The 26341-nt window shown below is 34.4% G+C and overlaps 2 protein-coding genes across 2 annotated transcripts; one reads left to right on the forward strand and one right to left on the reverse strand.

Annotated features, from left to right (window-relative positions):
- The first annotated feature begins 2677 nt into the window (after positions 1-2677).
- LOC148781523 (uncharacterized) lies at positions 2678-3592 on the forward strand. Its single transcript, XM_088869925.1, has 3 exons — positions 2678-2832; positions 3031-3112; positions 3215-3592. The coding sequence occupies exons 1-3, from the start codon at positions 2678-2680 to the stop codon at positions 3590-3592; spliced, it is 615 nt and encodes a 204-aa protein (XP_088726051.1).
- A 2422-nt stretch (positions 3593-6014) lies between these two features.
- Positions 6015-21034, reverse strand: LOC148781524 (uncharacterized). Its single transcript, XM_088869926.1, has 4 exons — positions 20930-21034; positions 8049-8148; positions 7816-7866; positions 6015-6275 (listed from the first exon to the last, which is right to left on the reverse strand). The coding sequence occupies exons 1-4, from the start codon at positions 21031-21033 to the stop codon at positions 6015-6017; spliced, it is 516 nt and encodes a 171-aa protein (XP_088726052.1). The 5' UTR covers position 21034.
- Between the last annotated feature and the right edge of the window lie 5307 nt (positions 21035-26341).

The following is a 26341-nucleotide window of genomic DNA, read 5'->3' on the forward strand; positions in this document are numbered from 1 at the left end:
CTAGTTAAGGTAAATGGCCAATAAATATTTAAAAGAGGTTATTTTCGATACCTTGGGTCAGTAATCTAAGAGAATGGAGAGATTGAGGAAGATGTCACTTATAGAATTAGAGTTGAGTAGCCAAAGTGGACATGTGGATTTAGAGTTTTATGTGATTGCCACATATACCAATGAAATTGAATGGTATGTTTTATAGTACAGCTATAAGATCAGTCATACTTCATGAGATAGAATGTTGAGCGGTCAAGAAACAATATATCCATAGAATGAGTTTGGCTACTGAGTAAGTGATCATCATAATCCTAAAAATAATCATGGTTGAAAGATATCAATATTTTCAAAAAGGAGATCTATTAACAGAAATGCATCAACAGTTTCACTTTCAATAAATGCATAATTAAGTATAATCCGAATAATTGAAATGCATATAACACTTTAACAGCAGTGCATAATTCGAAGGATTTCACAAAATACCCTACTGGCGTCCCACGTAGGTCACCTATGTACCCCATCAGCGTCTTGATGGGTCCACTTAATCCCCATCGGCGTCCCAGATAGATCCACTTAATCCCTGCAGGTCCACTTATACCTCACCGGCATAACGGATGAGTCCACTTAATCCCTATCGACGTCCCGGATAAGTCCACTTATACCTCACCGGCGAACCGGATGAGTCCACTTGCATACTTAAATTATTTCTAAATCTCTTTAAACATTCGAAAGCAGCAAATATCATGTACTCAACATATCACTGAAATCATTATATATGAATTTCGCTGACACCATTAGTAACAGTCACTTTCAATAACATTTCAACCAATCAAATATTTTGGGCTCAAATTTAGAAAGGTAGCAGTTCGTAAAGACATTATAGCATAATTGCCAATCTAATATGTATAGAAAAACTCTTATAGAAATTCAAGAATCTGGAATTATCACAATTTATAGGATGTTAATTTGCAAATAAATATTTCACAACAATGCTATAATTAAATGCAAAAATATCATTTTTTAGATAATAAGGCAGTCATTTGCACATGAAATTTACAATGTCTAAATATTTAAAAGCAGTAGAAAGAAATCTCACAATTTTACTAAAAGCATAAATATCACATTTATTTCTAATAATTTGATAGTATCTAAAACTTTCTAACAATAGACAAGAAAAATAAACTAATTTATTTTTCTAAGAATTTACAGCATTTGAAATTTATAACATAGATAAAATATCACAATTTTTATTAAAACGATTATTTTTCAAGATAATGAGGTCGTGTGCGCCTAAAATTTATCGCGCCTAAAATTCATGATAATAAGCATAAATAATTATTTCATTTTATTTTAAAAAAGAATGGATAATTTTTCGAGACAATAAGGTCACTTACACACAAAACTTATAAAATAAAGATCCTGGATGGAAATATCACTATTTATTAAAAATAGACTATTTTTCAAGAAGACGATGTCACTTACACACAAATATTTAAGAGGGAGCTTCCGAAAAAAATTCGGCTAGAGAGAGGAGTTCACTGTGTTTCGACCAGAGAGAAAAATCTCATAAGTTTTCTAAGGTAGGAGTCCTTACCTCTTTGAATATAAATTCTACTAATATATTATTTTATTCTTTTATTACGTTACAGGTGTGAGCGTTAGCTTACGCTTTAAACGCCTAAAGCCCACGTCTTTTAGTGGATGTGGCAAGAGCAAGGAAGCAACAAAGCTTTTAAACCAAAAGCTTTTAAAAGTAACGATGGTCTCTAAAGACCATCATGTGCAAAATAATTGTCATGTATTAAAAGTTTCTTCTTTTTTTTTTTGGAAAGTTTAAGATTGTTACAATGGGCTTTTGAATCAGCCAATATAGTTGATGGAAGCTTGGTAAGTTGAACAAATAATGTATTCGCAGTCTTGATAAAATTGTGATAACTTTAAACACTCGTGGGTTCTTATTTAAGGATGTTTCTCTCATACGTGCCATCATCGGGATTGGTTCACCACATATAAGAGCATTGATGGTGGATCAGTTTTGATAGGTAATGATGCAGCTTCCAAGATAATTGGTATTGGGACAATTTCTATGAAGATATATGATGGAGATGTCAGAACCTTGACTGATGTTATACACGTTCCAGATTTGAAGAAAAATCTTATTTCTCTGGGAAGCTTAGACTCCAATAGCTGCAAATTTGTTGGAGAAGGTGGAGTTCTGAAGATTCTTAAAGGCGCTCTTGTTGTGATGAAAGGTAAGAAGATCAGACCGAATTTATATGTGCTGCTTGAGAATCTTATCATAGATAGAGCAGCAATTTTCGTATCTGATGATGGTGATTATGACTTGACTCAGTTGTGGTATATGCGTTTGGTCCACATGAGTGAGAGACCCTTGGCGGAACTTAGCAAACGCTAATTGGTCAATGATGTAAAGAAGTGCAAATTGGACTTCTATGAGCACTGTGTTTATGGTAAGCAGTGTAGGGTGTAGTTTCGCATGTTTGAACATACCACAAAATGTATTCTTGACTATATTCATTTAGATGTTTGGGGCCCTGCATCGGTTGTCCCAAAAGGTGGATCTCTATACTTTGTTTCCTTCATAGATGATTTATCTAAAAACGTGTGAATTTACACATTGAAGAAAAAGACAGATGTATTTAACACATTCAAGCAGTGGAAAACAATGGTCAAAAGACAGAATGGAAAGAAGGTCAAGTGCTTGAGGACTGATATTGGTGGAGAGTACACTTTAGCGGAGTTTGTGAATTTTTGCAAGAGTGAAGGAATTGTTTGTCATTTCAGCACTCTGAAGACGCCACAACAGAATGGAGTTGCTTAGTGCATGAACAAGACACTTCTAGAGAAGGCCTGCAATATATTAAGTAATGCTAGTTTGTCAAAGGACTTTTGAGTCGAGATGGTCAATACGGCATGTTACCTCATCAACAGATCACCATCTACAACAATAGATTACAAAACACCAGAAGAGGTATGGTCCGGTAATCCTGCTGCTTATTCTCATTTAAAAAATTTTAGTTGTCCTGCTTATGTTCATGTGAAGGATAATAAGTTGAGCCCAAGGTCAAAGAACTGTATTTTCCTTGGTTATGCGAATGAGGTTAAGGGCTATAGAATGAGGTGCCCAGAACTTAACTCATCTAAGTTTATTGTCAATTGTGATGTTAAGTTTGATTAATCTGTCATGTTAAAGCACATTCAGAATGGTGTAAAAAAGGAAAATTGCAGCAGTAGTGAGGCAGTTGAGGTGGAATTGAGAACTCTAGAAAATACTCCAAATTTTGTGCCAGAAATTACCTATGAGAGAGTGGAAGAAGATGTTAACCATGAGGAGGTCATTGAATCTACTCCACTTGAGGAAGAGCCTCAGTTTGGAAAAAGAAAGAGAATAAAAAAGCCAGCCGTGCGGTATGATTTTGAGGATATGGTGGCTTATGCATTGGCTGCCACATGCCAAGAGCCATCCACTTTTAAAGAAGCAACACAGGATAGTGACAGTAGCAGGTGGAATGAATCCATAGATGAAGGAATGGCATGTCTTAAGAAGAATCGTACTTGGGTATCTCATGAAGTTGCTTAAAGGTAAAAGAGCCATTGGTTGTAAACACACTTCGATTCGAGTTATAATATCAATGGTTGCATTGTTTGATTTGAAGTTAGAGCAGCTAGATGTCAAGAGTGCATTCCTTCATGGAGAGTTAGAAGAACAGATTTATATGACTCAACCAAAAGGGTTTGTTGTTAAAAGAAAGGAGGATCATGTCTACAAGTTGAAGAAGTCATTGTACAGCCTAAAGTAATCTCCTAGGCAGTGGTACAAACGTTTTGATACATTCATGATTAGACACCGGTATGTCAAAAGTAAGTATGACAATTGTGTCTATTTTAAGAGATTTACTGATGGTTCGTTCATCTATTTATTGCTTTATGTGGATGATATACTTATTGCTGCAAAGAATTTTTTAGAACTCAGTAAATTGAAGACTTAGCTTGCCAATGATTTTGAAATGAAAGATTTAGGTTCAGCAAAGAAAATTTTGGGTATGGAGATACGTAGAGATCGAAAGTTGGGTAAATTGTGGCTATCTCAAAAGGAGTACATTGAGAAGGTCATCGCTAGATTCGGGATGGAAAATTCAAAGCCCGTGGGTACTCCTCTTGCTACATATTTCAGATTGTCGGCAGCATTATCTCCAAGTTCAGATGCTGAAAAGGAATACATGTCACATGTTTCCTATGCGAGTACAGTTGAAAGTCTTATGTGCGCAATGGTTTGCACTCGTCCATACATTTATCATGTCGTTATTGTTGTTGGCAAGTATATGGTTAATCTAGGAAAGGAGCATTAACATATGGTAAAATGGATTCTGTGTTACCTAAGGGGTACATCAGATGTGGGTTTGATGTTTGATAAAGATCGCAAGTTTAGTAACAAGGTTGTTGGTTATCTTGATGTTGACTTCACAGGTGATTTGGAATGTAGGCGAACTACTACAGGTTGTGTGTTTATACTTGCAGGAGCTCCAATCAGTTGGAGGTTGATAATACAAACTGTAGTTTCCTTGTCTACGACTGAAGCAGAATACATCGTTGTTACTGAGGCAGCGAAAGAAGCCATTTGGATTAGAGGGCTTGTAAGCAATTTGAGCTTATGACGTGATGGCATTGTTATTTATTGTGACAGTCAGAGTGCAATACATTTGGCGAAGAACCAGGTATATCATGTAAGAACGAAGCATATTGATGTCAGATATCATTTTATTCGTGAGATCATAGCTGAAGGTGATATCTTGCTACTGAAGATTGACACTAAGAAGAGTATTGCAGATATGTTGACAAAGCTGGTTCTATTACAAAAGTTCAAGCTATACTTGGACTTGACTAATGTCAGTTCCGTTACAGAAGTTCAAGCTATGCTTGGACTTGACTAATGTCTTGTTAAAGTGAGCACCTGTGGAGGCACGTGTGGAGAAAACGGTCGATGGGAATATCTTTTGGAATTCAAGCCAAGGTGGAGATTTGTTGATTTATCTTGTATTCCAAGATAAGTCTCGGTTAGGTTTCCATATTTTTTTGGGATGTGAATCTTAAATTTTAGGAAACTAATATGTTTTGGATATCTGTCAATTGACAAGAGATAGGGGTGTAAAGACTTTTCCCTTACATGATCTTTTTAAGTTTTCTTTTCATTTGGGTAGAGCCTATTGTTTATTATCTAAGTTTATAGATAAGTCTTAGTTAGATTAGGATGAGGCTTTGAGTGTACTTTGATAGGGGTAAAGTTATTTTTTGATAAAGGTAGGAAAATTGAGATTGGTTTAATGTACTTGTTTTTGGGGCTTTATTCTCGCTATATAAATAGGCTTTTCTAAGAGAGAAAGCATGAGTGGAAAAAGTAGGCCATACGTGGGAGCACTTTTGAGTTTGTCCTCTCTTATTGTGATATATTGTAGAGAGAGAAAGTACATAGAGAAAAATAGAGGGAAAATTTTGGGGGTTTTTGTAGAGAGAGTAAATTGTACAGAAGAAGGTTTTGTGGGAGATTAAGTTCTGGTTTTTTCAAATAAATTGCGCTGTAATTTTATTTATTTGATTTAATGAAAAATATCGATCGTCTTTGTCCATGAATGTGGTCACAATTGTGACAAACAATGTAAATGCTGGTGTTCTTTTTCTGTTATTTATTTCCTGCTTTATTTTTGTTGTTTGTTTTTTGTCGATTTCTTTTTTTTTTTTTTTGTACATTATTTGCCAAATATCAACCCATCGGGTTTAGAGCTTCCACGCACAACAATTTCAATTCTAGGATATCAAATTTCCGGGCCTACCAGGCTGGGATAGGCTGTTGGTGGGCTTACTTCGGGCCATCCTAGAATAGTTATGGGCTTTCCAAGGCCTCAGGCTGGGCCATGTCCATTGGCAGCCCTACTGATAGGCCACATTTCCAAGAATCACATTATTGATTAATTTTAGCTATCAAAAAGTCCAAGAATTTATCTATATTACATACAAGAGGGACTTCTACCTGGTCCTCCATAGTGGAAGGCCGATACCACCAAAGAAGAGACTGCCTGAGAATCATAGCAATATCTGTTGTCTTTGAATTCGCTCATGCCTTCGGGAAAATCCCACTTGCCAGTACCGTCTCGAACTTGCAAGTTCTTGAAATAAGCAGAGGACTGTTTTTCATCAGGGAAAATGCCACTGCCCATCTGTGTAGCAGTGTGATGTCCACCAGGCCTCGTGTTCAGAACTTGCCCGGCCTACACCACCGTCCCGGCTGCCTGTAAGTTTGTGAACAAGGAAGCAGGCCAGTAGCCTATAGTAATGTTCTCAACTGAATACCACCAGTGCCCGGTGCTTGGGTCCTGCGAGAGAGATAGGGTCTTGAATTGTTGAGAGAGGTTTGAAATGTCTCATCTTTCATTTTTAAGAAGTTTTGTATCACAAAGTAAGGGTATGAATATCTAAATATATTAAGGAAGTACTCCACAAGTACGCTAACAAAACCATCATTTAAAACTTTAAAACTTTAGGGACAGAGAGGGACGAGCAAAATCAGTGTGACGGGACTCTGCTGAATCTGCTTGAGTCCATGTTGAACTCGCCCGAGTCCAAGTTGGGTGAGTAACATGCGTGAGACCGAGTAACCCCAACCCCAAGTTATGTGTATAAGTCGGGGTAATATAAAAAATAAAAATAAAAAACTTGTCAAAAATGTTGAAATGTTATGTAAATTTTTTATATGGTCTGTATGGGTTTAGCAAATATTAGTGAGTGTATTTTGCAGTAATACCTGTTTTTATATTTTTTGGATTTTTAGATATCATGTCCCAAACTGTAAATCAAATTTTCTTGAATGAAAGGTTTATGAGTGGTTCCAACCTTAAAATATAGAATTAAAATGCACCTAAAAAACCCATCGTAAAAGACTGATTTGGAGTTGGAAGACCCTCTAATTGATCATCTCAGCATCAAGATGCCAGAATATATATATAAAAAAATTCCAGTCCCAAAAATAATGCATGTTGCGACACATTATCTAGACCGTCCATTTTCAAGATTTTCATTTGTTTATCGATCTACTTGCTTTGAACTATTTTTGGAGTCCAAACTTTATAATTAGAAATGAAAATGGATTCTAAGGCCGTCCATATCAAAGTTATATTTTTGATAAAGTTTGGTGGTGCACCTTACTTTGACTGTTTAGGGTTGCAACCATTTGCAAACCATACCCCTTTCTAAAGGAAAAAGCGCAAATAAGTGGGAGGCCCTTAACAATCAAATTAAGGTGCATGTCAAAAAATTCACTTGAAGATGTTGTCTCAAGGCTAAAAGATCTTCAATCGACCATGTCGACCTCAAGATGTATGGACATGCAAAAAAATAAATTTGAAGTCTTGGAAATAATGCATCTTGTAATGTGTTATCCAGGCCATCAATTTTAAAGATTTTTCAAGTGTTCATAGGTCTTCTCAATCTACAATAATTTTTAATTTTGAAATTTGATAATTAGATATAAGAATAATTTTTCTGGCTTGCTAAAAAGATTTTTTTATACTAAAACACCAAATTATGGTACTATTTAAAGGTGTGCCTTACTTTGATAGTTTAGGGCTTCAGTCTTATACAAACCACACCTTTTTTTAAATTCAATTTTTTCTCTATTTTTTAAAGATTATTTTACCTTCTTAAAGTTGTTTTTTTGTTTATTTTAGTTTTGCTATTTTTTATTTTTTAAAACTTTTTCCTTAATTTATTTACGCGTGTTATTCTTCTACAAGACTGACCCAAATAACTCACCTTCGCCTGGGGCCAAGTCTCGTAGCCAAGGCGAGTCCCGGCATACTGATCCTGATACATAGGCTTTAAATGCTATAGCTTACACCATCGGACATCACAGAGTAGCTGACTTTGTATAGAAAGCCATTTGTCAGTTTCACTGCCCGTTTGTGAACTAGAAGGTGTTAAATTTGCAGATGGAATAAAGAAAATATTTTTAGAATGCAATGGAATTTGTTTGTTTTATATTTTACCTTGTCAATTTGGTAGTAGATGTAATACTCCCGTCCACCGAGAACTGAAACATGTGTGAGATCGGCCCCAAGGCTACCTTTGAGTTTGTTTGAATAAAACCTGGACAGAAAAGGTTGTAGCACCCCGTAGTCTGAGAACCTATACTCTGATACACAAGAATAATCGGCCGATTAACCTTATATACATCAACAACAAATACCAACAGTTGATGATCGAGTGATATGAAGCTTACCATCCAAGATATAAAGAGGCGGGTCCGGTTGTCCCCATAGAGAGATGGATGCACCTATAGATATATAACCTGTCAAACTCATACCAGCACCTTATATATGAAGATGAATATGCCCTAAATATATAAACATTGTTTGCAAGTGATAGAAACAAACCTTTCAATATCTATGAAGAACTTATACAGTTCTTTGAGTAAAAAGGGTTTCGAAACCCAAAACATTATTTTAAGTGTCCCGTCCATCTGTACAATAAATTATAATCTAGGGATTCTTGTTACTTATTCCATTCATTTTTATTGTGGTTGCCTTCAGTGTTGGGAGGAGTAAACTCATATTGATCTGCAATACTGAAGATGGAGTTTTGATTCGGCTTAATTAAGTTCGGCCACAGATATGAGCAATAACACCAGTTTCTATGGTTTTTCTTGCAGTGCTGAGGCCATCCAAAAAACCCAAACAATTTTGAGCATGTTGTTGTCATGTGAGCTTTACAATGGTGTAAAGCTATCATTTTGGGTCATCAGAATCCAAATGGCCCCTGCTTTTTTCCCTTCCTCCCATTTCTCTCTCTCAAGTTCATATTAAGGTTTGTGGGAAACTGCATAAATGATGACGTACACGTCTTCGGCTGAAATATTACTTTGATGATAAATGACAATGGTGTAAAGCTATCATTTTGGGTCATCAGAATCCAAATGGCCCCTGCTTTTTTCCCTTCCTCCCATTTCTCTCTCTCAAGTTCATATTAAGGTTTGTGGGAAACTGCATAAATGATGACGTACACGTCTTCGGCTGAAATATTACTTTGATGATAAATGACAAAACGAATACAATTGGGGAGTGATTTCATGCAATAGTTGTATAGTAACAAAATGAAAGAATCTTCCAAACCCATGTTAGAGCCATTTGTTTAACCCAAATTTTAAAATATACACTCTCTTCATTCCAATGAACATCCACAAAAAAAAAGAAAAATTTGAAACACAACCTTGAAATTATTTTTAGGCCAATTAAATACGTAAGAAGCTTAGAATCAAATACGTAAAGAAGAGACTTGAATATATGTGAAATATCAATAAAAAAGTCCAACCATATCTGGCCATTGAATCAACTAATTTAACAATAATGTTTATTGCTTTGAAATCATTTGACATAGGTGCCTAATTCATTTTGGTAGAAAATAGCTGGAACAATGGTTCGAAACCTGAACAAAACCGATGTTTTGGGTTTTTGAGCTAAACAAGCAAAGACATTGCTGTTATTTGGGCCCTTTAGCAAAATTGCCAGAATATACTTGCTTGTTTAGGGTTATGAATCTTGAACTCATTTTTCATTAGAAAATCTTGTTATGAGTTTAGCAATAGAACAGGTGGGGGTCTTTATGCCTTTAGACTTGGGTGACTTAAGTGATGACAAATTACAAAATCTCTTTGTCTTGATTATGGACGAGGTAACTAGGCACCTATAAGATGAGGTACCGTAGTGCATGCTATTCACGAATGACATAGTTTTAATACATGAGACTAGCAGTGGTGTCAATGCAAAAATAGGACTTTGGAGGGATACTCTAGAATCTAAAAGTTTTAAAATTAGTCATATTAAGAAATAATATATGAATTGCAAGTTTTTAATAATATGAGTAGAAAAGAGGAAGTAGTTAAGATTAATGGCCAAGAATTACCTAAAAGAGGTTATTTTCGGTATCTTGTATCAATAATCTAAGAGAATGGAGAGATTGAGGAAGAAGTCGTTTATAGAATTAGAGCTAGGTGGGTGAAGTGGAGATGTGGAGATAGAGTTTTATATTATTGACACATATACCAATGAAACTAAAGGCTAACTTCTCTAAGAAAGCAATAAAACCACCAATGCTTTATGGGATAGAATGTTGGGTGGTCAAGAAATAACATATCCATAGGATGAGTTTAGTTGAGTTAAGGATGTTGAGATGGATTAGTACCAAAAAAAAGAGAGGATAGAATTCAAAATGAATACACTAGAGGGAATTTAGATGTGGCTTCAGTAGGTGATAAGATAAGGGAAAGAAGACTTAGGTGGCCTGGCCATGTGCAGTGTTGACCTAATACAGTACCCAAAAGGACATAAATGAATGCAGTGAGAAAAGATATGTTGACCTATGGTCTTACTGATGATATGACCCTTGATAGAGCAAAATGACGGAACATGATTCACATAGCCGAGCCCAAATTGGTAGGATAAGACCCGAATGAGGATGATGATGATGTTTAATTTGTTGTTGTAATCTTAATAGTAATTGAGATCTTCTGTGAGGGTTATTTTCCTTATATTTTAAAAGACTTTTCAACAAAAAGACTAATGACAAAAAATGCTGGTTGCATATAATAGAGCTTGCCAAATATAGCACTAGACCAAGAACAAACCGTGAAACCTATTATCTATAGGACACGTTTTAAGATGGATGCTTTATATCTCGGGGACCGCAAATTGTAAAAATGTGGTCCCCGCCATATGAAACAATTTTCCTTAACAATTCCATATGAATTCCATTGAAAATTTTGTCCTTTCTTTCAACTACCTGGCATATTTGGTTGGAATGGAATGATTTTTATTTTTCATTACTTTTAATGATGGGCCACTAAATGTTTTCCTAAAATGCGTTCTATGACTGAAAAAACAAAGAAAAAGAAAAGAAACAAACAAATGAACAATGAAGATATTTATTTATTTTACCTCGGCATTTTGATCTCCATATTTTTCTTTCTATGGAAAAGGAATTCCTTATGTGCCTTTCTCCACAAAAGCCCTAACAAAATCAGGGTCGAAGTTGTTATTTCTTTGAGTCCTGTGTATTGGAATTGTTCCTTCTAGGCATTCTTCGAATTTATTCCGTACTTGAGAGCTCACGATCCTTTCCTCTCTTGAAATCTTAGGATTTGCTGATGCCTCATTCGGATACCAGCTATGTCTCATCTAATGTATCAGAATGGAGAATTAAAATCAAAATATACAAGAAACGATTGGTGTGTGTTCGGTGCGTGAGAATGATCGCGTGTTCCTCTCAAACACGAAACTTGTCATTAGCCGATGTCAAATACACTTTTTAGGTGTTGGGGGACAAAAGTCATAAATTGTTATCTCCAAACCCTTTCTGGTCCTAATTTTATTGGATTTGGATATCAAATATGCCTTTGAATGTCCATATAAAATTTCAGGGTAGTTGAAGATTTGGAGCATTGTTTCTAGACTGTTTTAGAGTGTGAGGTGATTAATTGGAGCCTTTTGGGGCTTAAACACCTCAAAAGTAGTACTTTCGGGGGCTTAACACATTGTAAGTGGTCCTTTGTCGTCCATTTTAGAGGGTTATTTATATGAAATCATGAATTCTCAAACTTAGTGGAAATTGTATGGTAATCGTTGGACTAGTTGAACTAGTTTAGCTCAAAGAAAAAATTAGATTTAATTCAAATTAGTTAAAACAAATATGAGGCTTTCGTTTATCGGGAAGCTAGTTTTGACTAGTTGAACTGACTTAACAAATATTATGAATGGAATATATTCAACCTTTTTAAATCAATCCAATTTCTCAACTCCTGCACCCTATCTGGCAAAAGCCACATTCATTTCAAGTAATTTTGGATTAAATATGTTTTTAACTTTAGACTAAACAACTCAAAGAACAAGTTGTCAAAGTAGTTGGACAAACCAATCCGGTCTAGTCTTGAAAGCAAAGGCTATCTCTCTATGTAACCAAATTCAAAAGAAATGGGAAATGAGCTCTCTCTCTCTCTCTCTCTCCAACATGCATGAGCTTTGACCTTTAAAGTTGCGCAATCCCCAGCATCTCTTGGCTTGAGAGAGAGCAATCCCATGCATCTACTGGTTTTAAGCTAGAGAGAAAGTGAGAGAGGCACTTGAAACAAAAATTATCAGGGCCTCTGAAACAAGGTTTATATTACTCCAAAGCACATATTACATACAATTTTTAGGAGATTAAACTTTAAATAATAAGGAAAATTATTTAAACACCCCCATGTTGGATGTTCTCCTCATAATGTTCCATTGAAAACGCTCGTTCACTCATTGCTGCAACATATTTTTTTTCTCACTCACGCCTGTGTTACTTTTTAACTTTATTTATGATGAAAATACTCTTCTCTCTCTCATTTTTTGCTCTCTAGGCCTACATTCCTATTGATACTCATATATCTCTATAAAAATGTAAGTAGGTTAGTTAGTTTCTCTCTTTAGAGACATAAGGGATAGAGAGAGAAAAATGGGAAAGAAAGAGAGAGAAACAAATAAACTCATGTGAATCCGTAGATAGAGAAACCAACAAAACCATTCATGCTTTTAGAGAGAGCTTTCGAGAGAGAAACTAAGAAACCTATTCACATTTTTAGAGAAAGAGTTTTAGAGAGAGAAACCAATAAACCTATTTATATTTTTACATAGAAAAAGATAGAGATGAATATGAGTAGAAGGTAGGCTTAGAGGGAGAAAAAAGAGGAAAGAGTGAGAAATATGTATGCTTATTTTGACATTTGTAGGAATCATTAACAACGGGCATTTTCATCAAAAATAGAATTAAAAAGTACATTGGGATCACAACAAAAAAAAAATGTTTTGGGTAATGGGTGAGATAGACTCTTCAATTAGGTGGCATTACAAGGAGAACATCAAACCTGGGAAGATTTTAGTGAGGAAAAGCTTTATGTAAGGGTGGGGCCCTAAACAATCATTTAAAGACAGGCCTCAAAAATTCATTGGAATGTCCAAAAATCCTCAGATCAATCATCTTGACTTTAAGATGTTTGGCATGAAAAAGAAATGGATTTAAGTCTTGTACATAGTGCATCTTGTAATGCATTTTCTACCCTATCAATTTTAAAAAATTTCAAAGTATTCTAAGATCTGCTCAATCTCTATAATTATTTAAGGTTTAAATTTTATAATTAGAACTGAAAATGATTTTTTATGCCATCACAAAGACTTTTAGCACTGAAACAACATCTTTCGATACTATTTGAAGATATGCCTTACTTTGATTGTTTAGCGCCTCAGCTTTTTACAAACAACATCCTTCTAGTAATTTTTTTTCGAAACAATAAGATAGTGAAAAATTTTCTTTATTTTATAGCTAGAAACATAGTATGAGTTATTTCATAAACAATATCATTAACAAATAATAATATTTGAAAAGAAAAATTATACATTATTGTAAAACAATTTAGTGGATTCCAATTCCTTGTTGAAAAATGGAGTGTAAATCACAATTAAATATGGCAATATTTGTTGGGCTTATGTGGCCTTTAAAGGCCTTTTGAGTGTTTGTAAAATGAAATGATATAGTGGAACATGAACTCAGTGGGAGTGTAGTCCCTTGTGGACCAGACTAAGATAACGATGTTTACAAATACTGGATTGTGCTTGACGATCTAGGCCAGTCGGTTGGGAAAAATCCATATTACCTAGGCACAAAGAACAAATCGAGAAGGATTCTAATGGGTTAACCCTTGATAAGGTCAAAGAATATGCCCGGATGAGTGAGCTGAGGGACTGTGTGACCCTTGTGTGTGACGGTGGCCTATAGAGGCGGGGGGCAAAGCCTCATCCATGTGCCATCACACGGCATGCATATCGATAGATCATTTGGGAAAGCCAAAAATCCACCTTTTAGGGTGAAGCGTATACATATGCGAGGTACCCCTATGCACCATAGGAGCTATGGTCATATGAGGTCTAGGTGACCTTGACTGGTCTCTAGGGGAGGACCTAAAATCCACAGACTGGGATTGCAATCCCTTAGCTTATTGGTCGTACTTTGATGACCCGTTAATGAGCCCCTGTTTGGACTGTGGGTCATGGGAAATACTGGGTCGTTCTGATAAAGCAAGTGTGGTCTATAGTCTACAGTTGAAGGTAGAGTGCCCCATGACTCTTGCTTCCTAAACCATATAGATCCTTTTCCCATCCAATTAATTTAATTGTATTTGTTTTATGATGAAAAATTATTTTAAGATTATTATTTTAATTTTTATGAACCCCTGGATATTTTATTTATAATTTTTGGATTTATAAAATTAAAGATATTGATTTTACAATTATTTAAATATTCAAAAAATATTCTAAAATATTTTTATTAATTTTAAATATATAAAAATATCATGGGGGCCCATTGTGCATATGGGCCAGCCATATTTCTAGAAGGTGGGGCCCATGAGTGCCTCCTATGGGTGGCACACCCCACCCTTATTCTCTTTCCTATTTTTTAGTGATATGGCATGTGGCCATATGGTTGGAAGATATTGACTAAATATTGACTTGATATATCTTTGAAAGATTTTGTGGAAAGATTGAGTAGACTTGTGCTATTTTATAGCATGCACAATATTTTGATTAGATTTAATTTATTTAATTTCTATTGATGGAAAAATGGTTTAGGAAAGGGAGATAATGGTTAATGCACCTTCCATAATGTTGATGACCCAGCTATGGAATGGATGGCTCAAATCTCTCACCTCACAAGTCACCCAAGATCAATGGTTCATATTCAATCTCACAAGAAGAGGTAAGCTAAAGAAAACCCTAAGAAACCCTAATCTTATTCAAAGCCTATAAAAAGTAACTGTCTCTACTCAAAAATCTTTACACCTTATCTCTTGTACCTAATTCACATCTTTCTCTCTCATATCCCATAAAAGGGCACGCCGCACTTAGAATTTCTTTCTCTCTCTTAAGAAAAGATTCTCTCCCTCATAAAAGCCAAAGGGGGCATACACCACTCTCTCATCTTTGTTCTCTCTCTCCCACATTACGAAAGAACCTAAGGGTTTAGGTTATGGAGTTCTTCTCTCTCTTATCTCTCAACTATGGATTTATGGCTAAAGGTTTAAGCGTTTAGCAAAAAGATAATCCATCTCTCTCAAAATAGGTTGTTAAGAGAATTCACCTAGGGTTTGAGTTTGTGATCAAAGAAATTCATGTTCTATTGGTGTGGCTTGACTTAAACTTGCTTTCCCTGTTCAGATTGAAGGTTAATCATTGATCTCGTGTCATCGGATGGTGGTAACTCTGTGTGAGGTGTAATAAGCCCGGTTGAGGTATTCTCTGGCACTCTTCCTTTTGTTTCTTGCAATCTTATCTTTTATTCTCAACCATAGTGTATAGTTGTTTCAATGACGTTAAGTTGATAAAATCTTGATTTTATTGTTATGTGGATTTTATTTTGAAATTTATCTTATTGTAATAAAGACCACCTGTAAGTTATATTTTGCCAAACGAAAGGAGTGAAAAAAAAAAAAAAAAAAGAGTAATCCTTAGTAAAAGATCACATAGGTCTTTCTCTCATTGGTATCAGAGCTATTGATACTTGATGTCATTAGTTGTTTTTTCTCTTTATTGAGTTTAGATGAAGCTTGCGAATGAGATATAAGGAAGCTAATGACTTTTGTGGTCAAGAAATACATCTACGGTTAAGAATTATTGAAATACTCCAACACCGAAAAGGCTCTCTGCAGAATGAGTATTCTGGGATATTTTGGAGTAGTGATATGAATAAGATAATGAGGCATTTTTCTATTACATACTTCAGTGATATTTTGTGTCTTTAAGAGTAAGATCAACCTGAAAAATTTCAGTGGGAGATCCTAAGGGAATTGAGATTTATGGAATCATCAATAAAGGGTATCAGTTCTGATCCTGCAAAATCCAAGAACTGTCTATTGAGTTCCGTAATTTTTCCCATCAATCATATGATTTTATTTATTACTGAAATTTTACCGTATCTCACAAAATTGAGTCTACTTTCAAGCAAAAAATGTTTCATTACGAAATTCCTTGTGGTTTGAAAGATATAATCAATTTATTGAAGGGTGCACAAGTATTATTTTCTGCGACAAAAACTATTTTCATGACTTGGAAGTCATCATTTTATTTCTATACTTAACAGAATATTTTATGATCCACACTAAAGTTTTAACTTCCATTTTGAGTCTATTTTCTAATAAAATTTATTTGATAGAGAAATATCTACGGGAAGAGAGGAATACAAATTTTGGATTGAAGAGAGGTCATCCTAAATTTTCTGCAATTTGATATGTTATTCATTTGTCCTACTTAACAAAGTCATATGAGGCTTGTGGAAATATATGTATTATCATTATGTGTCTAATTTCAAACAAAGTTGGTTTGAAATGGAAACTTCATGAGAGTAAAGAGAAAAGACAATTGACTAGATAGTGTTCATCGTGAAATTCTGCAGTATGATTTATTTTGTGACATGAATGTCACTTATTTATTTCTCTGAAGAAAATTATTATTTGAGATTCAAACTATGATGTTGTGATTTTATTTTGAGTCTAGTTTTCATCACTAAAGATTTTAGGAAAAAATTCTTTGAGAATTGAGAGAAACAATTTTTTATTGAGAGGTGCTCAATCTGATTTTATGCTGAGAAAATTACATTGTGACCTAAATGTCACTGAAACGAAGACTCACTATGATATGATTTAGGAATGTAACTGATTATTATTTTATATTTTTGAGTCTATTTCAATACTCAAAAGGATTTAGAGATAAAATTTTTATGAGTTGACGGATATCATATTTTTATCATAGGATGCTCATGTTCTATACCGCAGTAAATTAAAAGATGTGGCATGTTAAGGCACATCCTTGAATTCCCAATATGGAAACCTTTAAGACTCATTTTAAAAGGTTTTATAGTGTACCATGAGTATGGTTTATTATAGTACAACTTCAGAGAGATGTAATGTAGAGTTGGCAAGATAAGACACTTTATATGAAGAGTATTCGATCTGGAAATAACAGAAAGAAGAAGAAATACAATACCTATAAAAGCACCTTGATTTCTTCGAAATGAATGGATATATAGAAAGCTTTGGTGGTAATATAGAAATGCTAAAGATCAGTGGGAGAATCGAAATTGTGATATTTAAAATAATGGGATGAAGAAAAGATTTTTTTTTATAGTATTAGACAAGAGAATCCAAGTGCCGAAGGGATGGACACTTCGTGACATCTGAAATCGATAACCAATATATTTTCCATCAGTTGCGTTCACTTCCAAGTTCACAAAAGTTTGTCAAACAAGTAAAAACAATGAATCAAGATAGCCCAGGTACCACACTACATAGTTTTGAGGTATGAAATTTATCTCACATTACATGGTAAGGTCATATAGGGAAAGATGATTCAATAACTTTGTTTAATATGTTTTGGTTATATTTTGGCTAATTGTTTTATGAATATGTATGGAGTATATGGACATTAAGTGATAAGTACTAACAAATTTGAAAGAGCCAGTTTTAAATACCTTGTGTTTTTGTGCCTCCTTGTGCTTGCGTATGAACTACTTAAGGTAGTGATATATATGAATATGTGATTTGATCAAGGGCTTTGAGCCCTAAGGATGAAACATGAGAAATGGGTGTGTCATTCAAATTTGTAAGCACAAAAGAAATGTTCTGTTGGAAGTCAGTCTTGGTGACCATACTCTCAATAATGTCTATAATATGATGTGTTGCATGTGACGATGATCTCTTAATAAATTCTCCATAATTGCTAATTAGGAAGTATTTTATCAAGGTTTTAATAGACGTTATTTAGTCATGCTTTATTTTGGATGAAATTATAGGATGGATATATGATTTGTTTTTGTAGTCATGAACTTGACTTGATAGGAAATTAAAGGTGAATGCGGTAAAATGATTTATGAAAGCTAAGCATGTATTTTAAAATTAAATTTAATGATTTGAGAAAAGTTTAAGTCTATAAATATGGTTTTGAAAAAACTACATAGTCTTGCAAGGTCCATTAAGTCTTTATAAAAATCATTTTAAACTATCATACTATTATATAACTATTGCTTATATATATATATATACCAAGTCAAATTTTTTTATTAAAAAGAAAAACATTGTGTTTTGAAGTATTTATAAAAGTGGGAGAAAAACTATCATGCACCTTTTTTTAAATACCTATATGCTTTGAACCATGTTTCTAGTTAATTAGAATCCTCGATTACCTAAGACTTTGAACCGTAGGGAATGTTGTAGGATGCCATCGTGCTAGGCTTCCTTGACACATGTTATGTTGATTAGATAACTTGGTTTGTATGAATTTACTACCAAGATGTCTTGTGTGGTTGAACCTTTGTGGTTCATGAAGGTTTTTGCATATTGTGAAACCAACGGGTATTGAATTACATATTGCATGAGACTTGATATGCTACCTCATGGTATATGTATAAGAATGTGGAGAATGTATATGTTGTATATGCAATAATTGAGTGGGAGCTGCTACAATCCCCTTTTTTTTAGCTGCTTGGATATTCAGATATACAGGTGCAAGCTATCTCACAGATCTAGATGATGCGAAGTCTACATCTGAATATGTGTTTATGCTTGGAGGGGGTGCAGTTTCTTATAAATCAAAGAAACAAGATGTGACGAAATTGTCCACCATGGAGGCAGAGTATGTGGATTGTTGTTTGGTGATCGAAGAGGCCGTATTAATTAATAAATTTCTTAATCAACTTTGATTTTCACCTCGTGCGTTGTGAGGCAGTAAGAATTTTCTACAACACCACGGCGGCGATATGCGTGACAAAGGAGACACGATTCCATAAGAACTCCAAGCATATAAAACCATATTTTTATCACTTGAGAAATGAGGTGAGATTGATAAATATCGAGATCAAGATAAACTAAATATTTCAGTGGGAGCACTTGCTAGTATTTGACATGCTAGATGGAACAACAGACAATAATGTTGTTCACTCATGGAACTCAAATGTGTGGTGTTGATTGTATGGCTACAAAAGGGAGCAGCTTATTTGAAAAACACTTTTTGAACCTATGAACATACGACCCCATGCGATGAGGGTACGTGATGGTCTTCTGTGACAATAAGTCAATGATTCATGATGCGATGTGAAGGATGAGCTACGACCACTTTTGGGATGAGATCCGAGCAGCAAAGAGAAAAAGGTGTTGCCGCTATAAATCCTTTTGTGAAATGATTGATGGCGAAAGCCATGATTAATGTATTGAGAGAATAAGTAAAAATTCTTGAGAGAGATTGTAATTGGGAGGGAGAGATGGGAATGAGAGAAAGTGAGAAAGAGAGCATGTAAGTCCTTCAAAGGCCAAATGGGAGATGTTGGGTTTATGTGGCCTTTAAAAGCCATATGAGTACTTGTAAAATGAAATGATATAGTGGAATATGAACTATGTGGGAGTGTGGTTCATTGTAGACCATACTAAGAAAACGATATTTACAGATACCAGACTGTGCTTGACGATTTAGGCCAGTCGGTTGGGAAAAACTCATGTTACCTGGGCATAAAAAACAAACCTAGAAGAGTTCTAATGGGTTAACCCTTGATGAGGTCAGATAATATACCTGGATGAGTGAGTCAAGAGACTGTGTGACCCTTGTGTATGATGGTGGCCTACAGACATAGGGGCCAAAGTCCCATCCATGTGCCATCACACGACATGTATCTCGATAGATTGTTCGGGAAAGCCAAAAATCTATCTTTTAGAGTGAAGCGTGTGCATGTGCGCGAGATACCCCTATTCACCATAGGAGCTATGGTCGCATCAGGTCTAGGTGACCTTGACTCATATCCAAGACCTGAAATTCATGGACTGGGATTGCAATCTCTTGGCTCATCACCTAGACTTTGGTGACCTGCTAATGAGCCGTTGCTTGGATTGTGGGCCATGGGAAACACTGGGTCGGTCTGATAAAGAAAGTGTGGTCTGTTGTCTACAGTTGAAGGTAGAGTGCCACATGAAAATTATTTTAGGATTATTATTTGAATTTTTATGAACCCTTGGATATTTTATTTATAATTTTTGGATTTATAAAATTAAATATATTGATTTTACAATTGTTTAAATATTCAAATAATATTCTAAAATCCTTTTATTAATTTTAAATATATAAAAATATCATGAGGGCTCATTGTGCATATGGGCCTACCATATTTCTAGAAGGTGGGGGCCATGAGTGCCTCCCTTGGGTGGCACGCCCTACCCTTATTCTCTTTCAAACTAGGTTGCTAAGAGAATTCACCTAGGGTTTGAGTTTGTGATAAAAGGGATTCATGTTCTATTGGTGTGGCTTGGCCTAAACTTACTTTCCCTGTTGAGATTGGACGTTGATCATTGATCCCACGGTATCGAATGGTGGTGACTCGGTGTGGGGTGTAATAAGCCGGTTGAGGTAATCTCCAACACCCTTCTTTTTGTTTCTTGCAATCTTATCTTTTATTCTTAAGCATAGTGCATAGTTGTTTCAAGGACATCAAGTTGTTGAAATCTTGATTTTATTGTTATGTTGATTTTATTTTGAAATTTATCTCATTGTAATAAAGACCACTTGTAAGTTATCATTTGCCAAAAGAAAAAGGTAAAGAAAAAAAAAAAAAAAATTATTCTCCGGTAAAAGATCACATAGGCCTTTATTTCAATATCATCTTCTATAGTGTTCTAAGAACTAAGTGTGGAGAAGAATCATATGGAGCACTTTACACTTGCACACTCGCATCTAGAGAGCTATGATGCACTCATTAATCAGAAAGGGCCAGACGTTATCATGAGAAGGCAACAACAGCTAAGATTAAAAACTAATATGAAAACATAGACAAACAAACCTGAATAGTGTGATTCTTGAGGAGAGGATGATCAAAGGCAGGTTGCTTATAAATATCGACACAATCAAGTACATCTCCATCACTCTGCATCGACAAAAGCCAAAACAGCCATAATCAAAACTTGACAAAAAAAATATATTAGAAATTCTAACTTCATGAAATTTAACTTTACATAAGAAAGCGTGATTACATGGATGGTTTTAACTGCATTTTCATAGCCAAAACCAATTCTTCTGCCTTTGACTCCAAGGCCAAAGGATAGTAAAATAAGCGCAAAAAACCATATGTAATGTCCCCCGTACCCTGCAATCTTGTTATGCAAAAGTCAAAATATCATCGTACAGAAAGAACACATCAACAAACCAATTTGAATGACATTCACACAAATAGAGACATTGCAGAAAAATATTTTGACTAAGACTTATCACCAAACCAAAGACTAGACTTTAACCTGTCAGTTTCTTCAACCTTGTGTTGATACTCTGCAAGTCTACGTTCTCTTTTGACAGGGTATTTATAGGTAGCTTAAATTAAAATTTCTTATAGAAAAAATGAGAGTTGTTTTACTCAAAACAAATAATGAGATGTACATGTTATCCTAAATGCACGGCTTCTTGGAGCTTAATGTACAGTGTCTATACATGAATGAGAATCTCCTGTCACGATAAGGCCCGACTCAGAGCCTTTATTATAATTAAAAGTTGTATTTCTATTTAAAGGAGCACTTCCTCTATTTGACAAGGTTTATCTTATCTTTATATCTATTTAAAGGAGCACTTCCTCTATTTGACAAGGTTCACTTCCTCTATTTGACAAGGTTTATCTTATCTTTTACATAATGGACTACAAATCTCTCTTTTTCTCTTTTTTTCACGAACGGAAAAGTATATACAATGGACCTTTGGTAAAGGGGGTCACTATTAATCTTGATCATTAGATGTGAAATTTAATGGCCGCATTGATTCCATTGACCAAGCTCAAAGTTTTAAAAAAAATAAAAACTTTTCGAACTTTGTGATACCCAAGCTATCAGATTTCACATTGGATAGTTAAAAATAATTGTCACCCCCTTGTTTTAAAGGAAAATGATCTCATTATCTACAATTCCATTATTTATAAATTAGCTATTTCTTTTAAGTAAAGGGGAATGAGTATACTTCAAGACTACATTTTCATCTTCTCTAGCTAAACCTTTGAACCAGTCTCCAATTTCACCAAATTTGCAATTGTAGTCAAGAAAATCCAATTCTTTAATGAAATATTATTTTTATGGGATTATCTACAAATAGACCATTTACCTTTTGTACAAGGAGGTCACAATCATTCTTATTCATTGGATTTCAAAATTGGTGGATGTAATAGTGTCATTAATTAGGCACAAAGTTCAAAAAACAAATATTTCCCGGCCTTCATGACTCACTCGAAACCATCCAATTTGACATTTCATGAGTGTGAATAGTTGTCACCCCCTTGTACAAAAGATACATGGTTTCTTTGTAGACAATCCCTATTTTTATTCTTACTATAAAAGTTACATCAACATAGGTATAGAATTAGTTGTTTTCCCTATTTTTATTCTTACTAACAAAGTTACATCAATATCTGTGTAGAAGTAGTTGTTTTTAAACTCGCCTCGAGTCTTCGACTCAGCCTTTTTCCAAGCCAAAGAAATAGGGTCCAAAAGGCCTTTAAAATAAAAATAAAAGTACTAAAAATAAAATAAATTTTAACGTAAAAGATAACCAAAGACAACATAAAATGTTATATATATATATATATATATATAACACATGGATTTAAAAAATGATTTATGTTTGAAGGCAATAAAAAAGAAATCCAAAAAAAGATGAACGTATAAAAATGGGGCATGTGACAAGGAAAATTCCAAAAATATATTTCAGTTTTTTTTTTTGTTTTTTGAGTAAACGAAACATTACAAAAAAAGCAAAGAAGGGACAAAGAAGAAAAGATAGTAGAAGAGAAAGAAAGAGAGTAGAGGGAGAGAGAATAAGGAAAAAACAAAGCAGAGAGACAAGAGGGCCTTAGTGGCTAGTTTAGTGAGGTTGTCAGCATCTTCGTTCTTGTTGATATGAAAGAAGGTCAACTCCCTGCCTTGTGTAGATAAGAGGATTCATCCATTATAGAGGTCAGGCGCCATGGGACAAGTCTTGGGTGAGCACACTAATTGAATACGTTTGCTGAATCTCCCTCGATGATGACGCGAACATGGTCTTCCTGAAGCTTAAGGAATCCTTCTTTAACCGCCATCAATTCTGCCTCATGAATGTCGATTAAATCAAGTTGTCCACTGTACATAAAAATGACATTCGTATGTGAATCCCTGAGAATGCCTCCATAGCATGTTTTTTTAGTTTCTGAATTAACGCTTTCATCAAAGTTCAGTTTGAGCCATCCCTTCGGAGGTGGTTTTCACTTCACTGATTTCACTACTTTCTTTTATAGATATTGAGGAGGACAACAAAGTTCAATGAGAAGAATTCTTTGAGGTAGCCATTTAGGTTTAGATAGGCTTGTGCATGAGAAACATCTGCTGGTTCTTTTTAGAGGCCCTCAAACACTCTAGAATTCCTCTCCTTCCATAAAGACCAAAGCAATGCAGCAATTAAGGTTCTCCACAGATGGATTCTAGTCTTGGGGAATGGTAGGCTTATAATAAAGGCAAACAAATGGTGGTTGTTTTCAGGTATCAACCATTGCGATCTGGAAATGCTTAGGACCTATTCCGTAAGGATGAAGCAAAGGGAGATTGGAGGAACATATGGTTATTGTTTTCTGCAACCTGTTTGCAAAAATATGCAAACACTGAGTAGAATTTTCCCGCTCTTGTGGCGTTGCTTTCCAGTCGACACTTTATCCTATTCCAGAAGCCAACAGAATGCTCTAACCCTTCTGGGGGCCTTAATGGCCTAAAGTTTGTATTTTGATTGTTCATCTCGATAATTCTATCGAAGTTGATCCCCTGTTACAAAGACATAATAGAGAAAAGGTTAGTTTTGTAGAGAGAGAAAGGACCTAGACTTACAAAGATGCCTCCTACGGCACGCGGATTGTATTTTTTCTGGTTTTTTAGAGAGAGAAAGTGAAAATTCTCTGCTGATTTTGAAAGAGAAGGGGTTTCTATGGGGTGGTATGAGAGAAAAAGCTCTTATGTTCTGAATAGGATAAAGAAGACCACACTTTCCTTTGAAAAAATTCAAGTCTTACTTGAATTGTTTTGGATGGTAACTTTTGCCCTCATACGGCATTAATTTTTTCTTTTAATTTAAAAATCTAGTAAAATCAAGCAGTTGTCCAAACAGGTCAAAATTCATTTCAAAAGATTTTTGGATAAAAAAATATTTCAATTTTGGGTCGTCCAAACTGGCATTAAACTCTCCCTTTTTCTATTTTTATTTTTGGAATTACTATGTTTCGTAGAGAATATCTTTTATTTGGGAATACGTTAGTAAGAAATTTTTTTATGACTTTGGTAACTTTTTTACAAAAGAAAACTTGGTTATTTGGAAAATCAACAAAGAACTCATAAATATTTTCTTAGATGTATGTTATTGGAATTTTTAAAAGATAATATAGAATTGCGTAACCTATAAAAAGTTATCATTTAGTGATCTTTATCTAATCTAAATTTAATAAATTGTCTTCTGATCAAATTTTAAAATTTCAAAGAGAGGTTTAAAAAATTGAGTCCAGGAATACGGAAGTTTGTTGAGAAAGTGTTTATAAACAAATATAAATGAGCATTTCTTACCACTCCTTTAAAAATATTGTATTTTCCCGGTCTTTAAAAGAAAAAAAAAAAAACGAATTTTTAAAAGGTATTGCCCGGATTTTTGAAAAATACACATTTGAAACGACGATTCGCTAGCACTGGAATAAAAACTGTTCTTAACATACTTTTGAGTTTTTACAGCCAAACAGTTTATGGATGCAATAAATTAAAATAGTTAGTTTTTTTAGTTCAACATGAGAAAAGTCGTAACTCTTTTTTTATGATAACAATTTAAAAATCATGTATCCAAACTAGCCTTAAATCATTTTTTAATTTTTTTAGTTCAAACTTGGTATGTTATATTTCTCATTATCATGAAACTATAAAAAATATGTATAAATTAAAAAATAAAATATTTACCAAAATTCCCTTAGATTTTGTTAGGGTATTTAGTTCATTTATTGTTATTTTATTATTATTTAATTTTTTATGTGTATAATGGCGAAATTTACGAACATCGCATATTTGATCTTAATTTTATATATAATAACAGCGTTAAACTCGATAAGCCTTCTACACTCTACAAATAAATCACTGTAGAAGGCTTGAATGTGAAATATGAAATATATGAGTATTTTCAAATTCTATAGATTTTCTCCATGCTTGGAAGACAACGGTTACCAAAAGCCTCACCTAATATATGATATCTCTTTTGGTGGTATTGTCGTCTGAATTGGTTACGAAAAGCTTTACGTACTGTATGATCTCTAAAGGCAATACAAGCAGTGTTGTCAAAATTCACTTCGTTTTGGTCAAAGAGGGTGAAGCTTTCAGATTTTAGGCCTGTGAAGCCAGGTGCCGATGCTTAGATCAGATTCGTGTTTGCTTCGGGACTATTCAGTCGAAGCTTCGGGCTCTTCAGCCGAAGATAATAAATATCTATAAAAAAGTTTTTTATTTTAATTTTTTTATTTATATATAAAAATCTAATTTATTTATATATATATATATATATATATTAAAAAAAAATCCAAAGTCTTTCCCCGAATAGGCCGAAGTACCGCATTGTTTCATTTTTCTTACCAAACTGAAGAAGGCTCCAAAGTGAATCTAACAACATTGGATACCAATAAGAATGATTATCAATGTGATCTCTAACAATGTTCTCTCTTTGCTAAAGAGAATTATTTTGTAACGAATTGAAATTGGGTTTGCTAACTCCTACACTATTTTCTCTATCTAAAATTTTCTCTCTCTTTGTTAAAGAGAAACTTGTCTTGCATCACTTGTTTTCCTTTCTTTTTTTGCTGAATACTTGTTTCTCTCTCTTACTTAAGTGGTGAATTGTCTTAAAAGGGAAATATTTCAAGAGTTTATCGTCATTTTCAAACATTTGTGGATGCTTTGCTGAAGAGACAAAGAGAGAGAGAGCCTTTTTAGTAACCTTTGTTGGTGGGAGAGATGCGCTACTGAGTTGGTGTTTGAAAAAGGAGAAAGACTCATCATGGAGGAAACAACAGAGAGAGAGAGGGACTAATAAGAATGCAATCCAAACAGTATACACTATATTCCAGATAATTTGCATAATGTAGATAGTGAATTTGTATTTTTCTAGTTTCTACTGGATGCAATCCAAACAGCATACACTGTATTTAAGGAAATGTCAGT

Source organism: Amborella trichopoda, chromosome 6, assembly GCF_054954075.1.
Source record: "Amborella trichopoda isolate Santa Cruz 75 chromosome 6, AtrichopodaSantaCruz75HAP2 v2.0, whole genome shotgun sequence".
Classification (NCBI taxonomy): Eukaryota; Viridiplantae; Streptophyta; class Magnoliopsida; order Amborellales; family Amborellaceae; genus Amborella; species Amborella trichopoda.

Coding starts and splice junctions, on each gene's coding strand:
- LOC148781523 (XM_088869925.1), top strand. CDS start 2,678: ATGGTCAAAAGACAGAATGGAAAGAAGGTCAAGTGCTTGAGGACTGAT. Junction 2,833..3,030: donor CAACAGAATGGAGTTGCTTA/GTGCATGAACAA, acceptor AAAAAATTTTAG/TTGTCCTGCTTATGTTCATG. Junction 3,113..3,214: donor TCCTTGGTTATGCGAATGAG/GTTAAGGGCTAT, acceptor AAGCACATTCAG/AATGGTGTAAAAAAGGAAAA.
- LOC148781524 (XM_088869926.1), bottom strand. CDS start 21,033: ATGCAGAGTGATGGAGATGTACTTGATTGTGTCGATATTTATAAGCAA. Junction 7,867..8,048: donor TCTACTACCAAATTGACAAG/GTAAAATATAAA, acceptor CCTATGTATCAG/GATCAGTATGCCGGGACTCG. Junction 6,276..7,815: donor AGACTTGGCCCCAGGCGAAG/GTGAGTTATTTG, acceptor ACGGTGGTGTAG/GCCGGGCAAGTTCTGAACAC.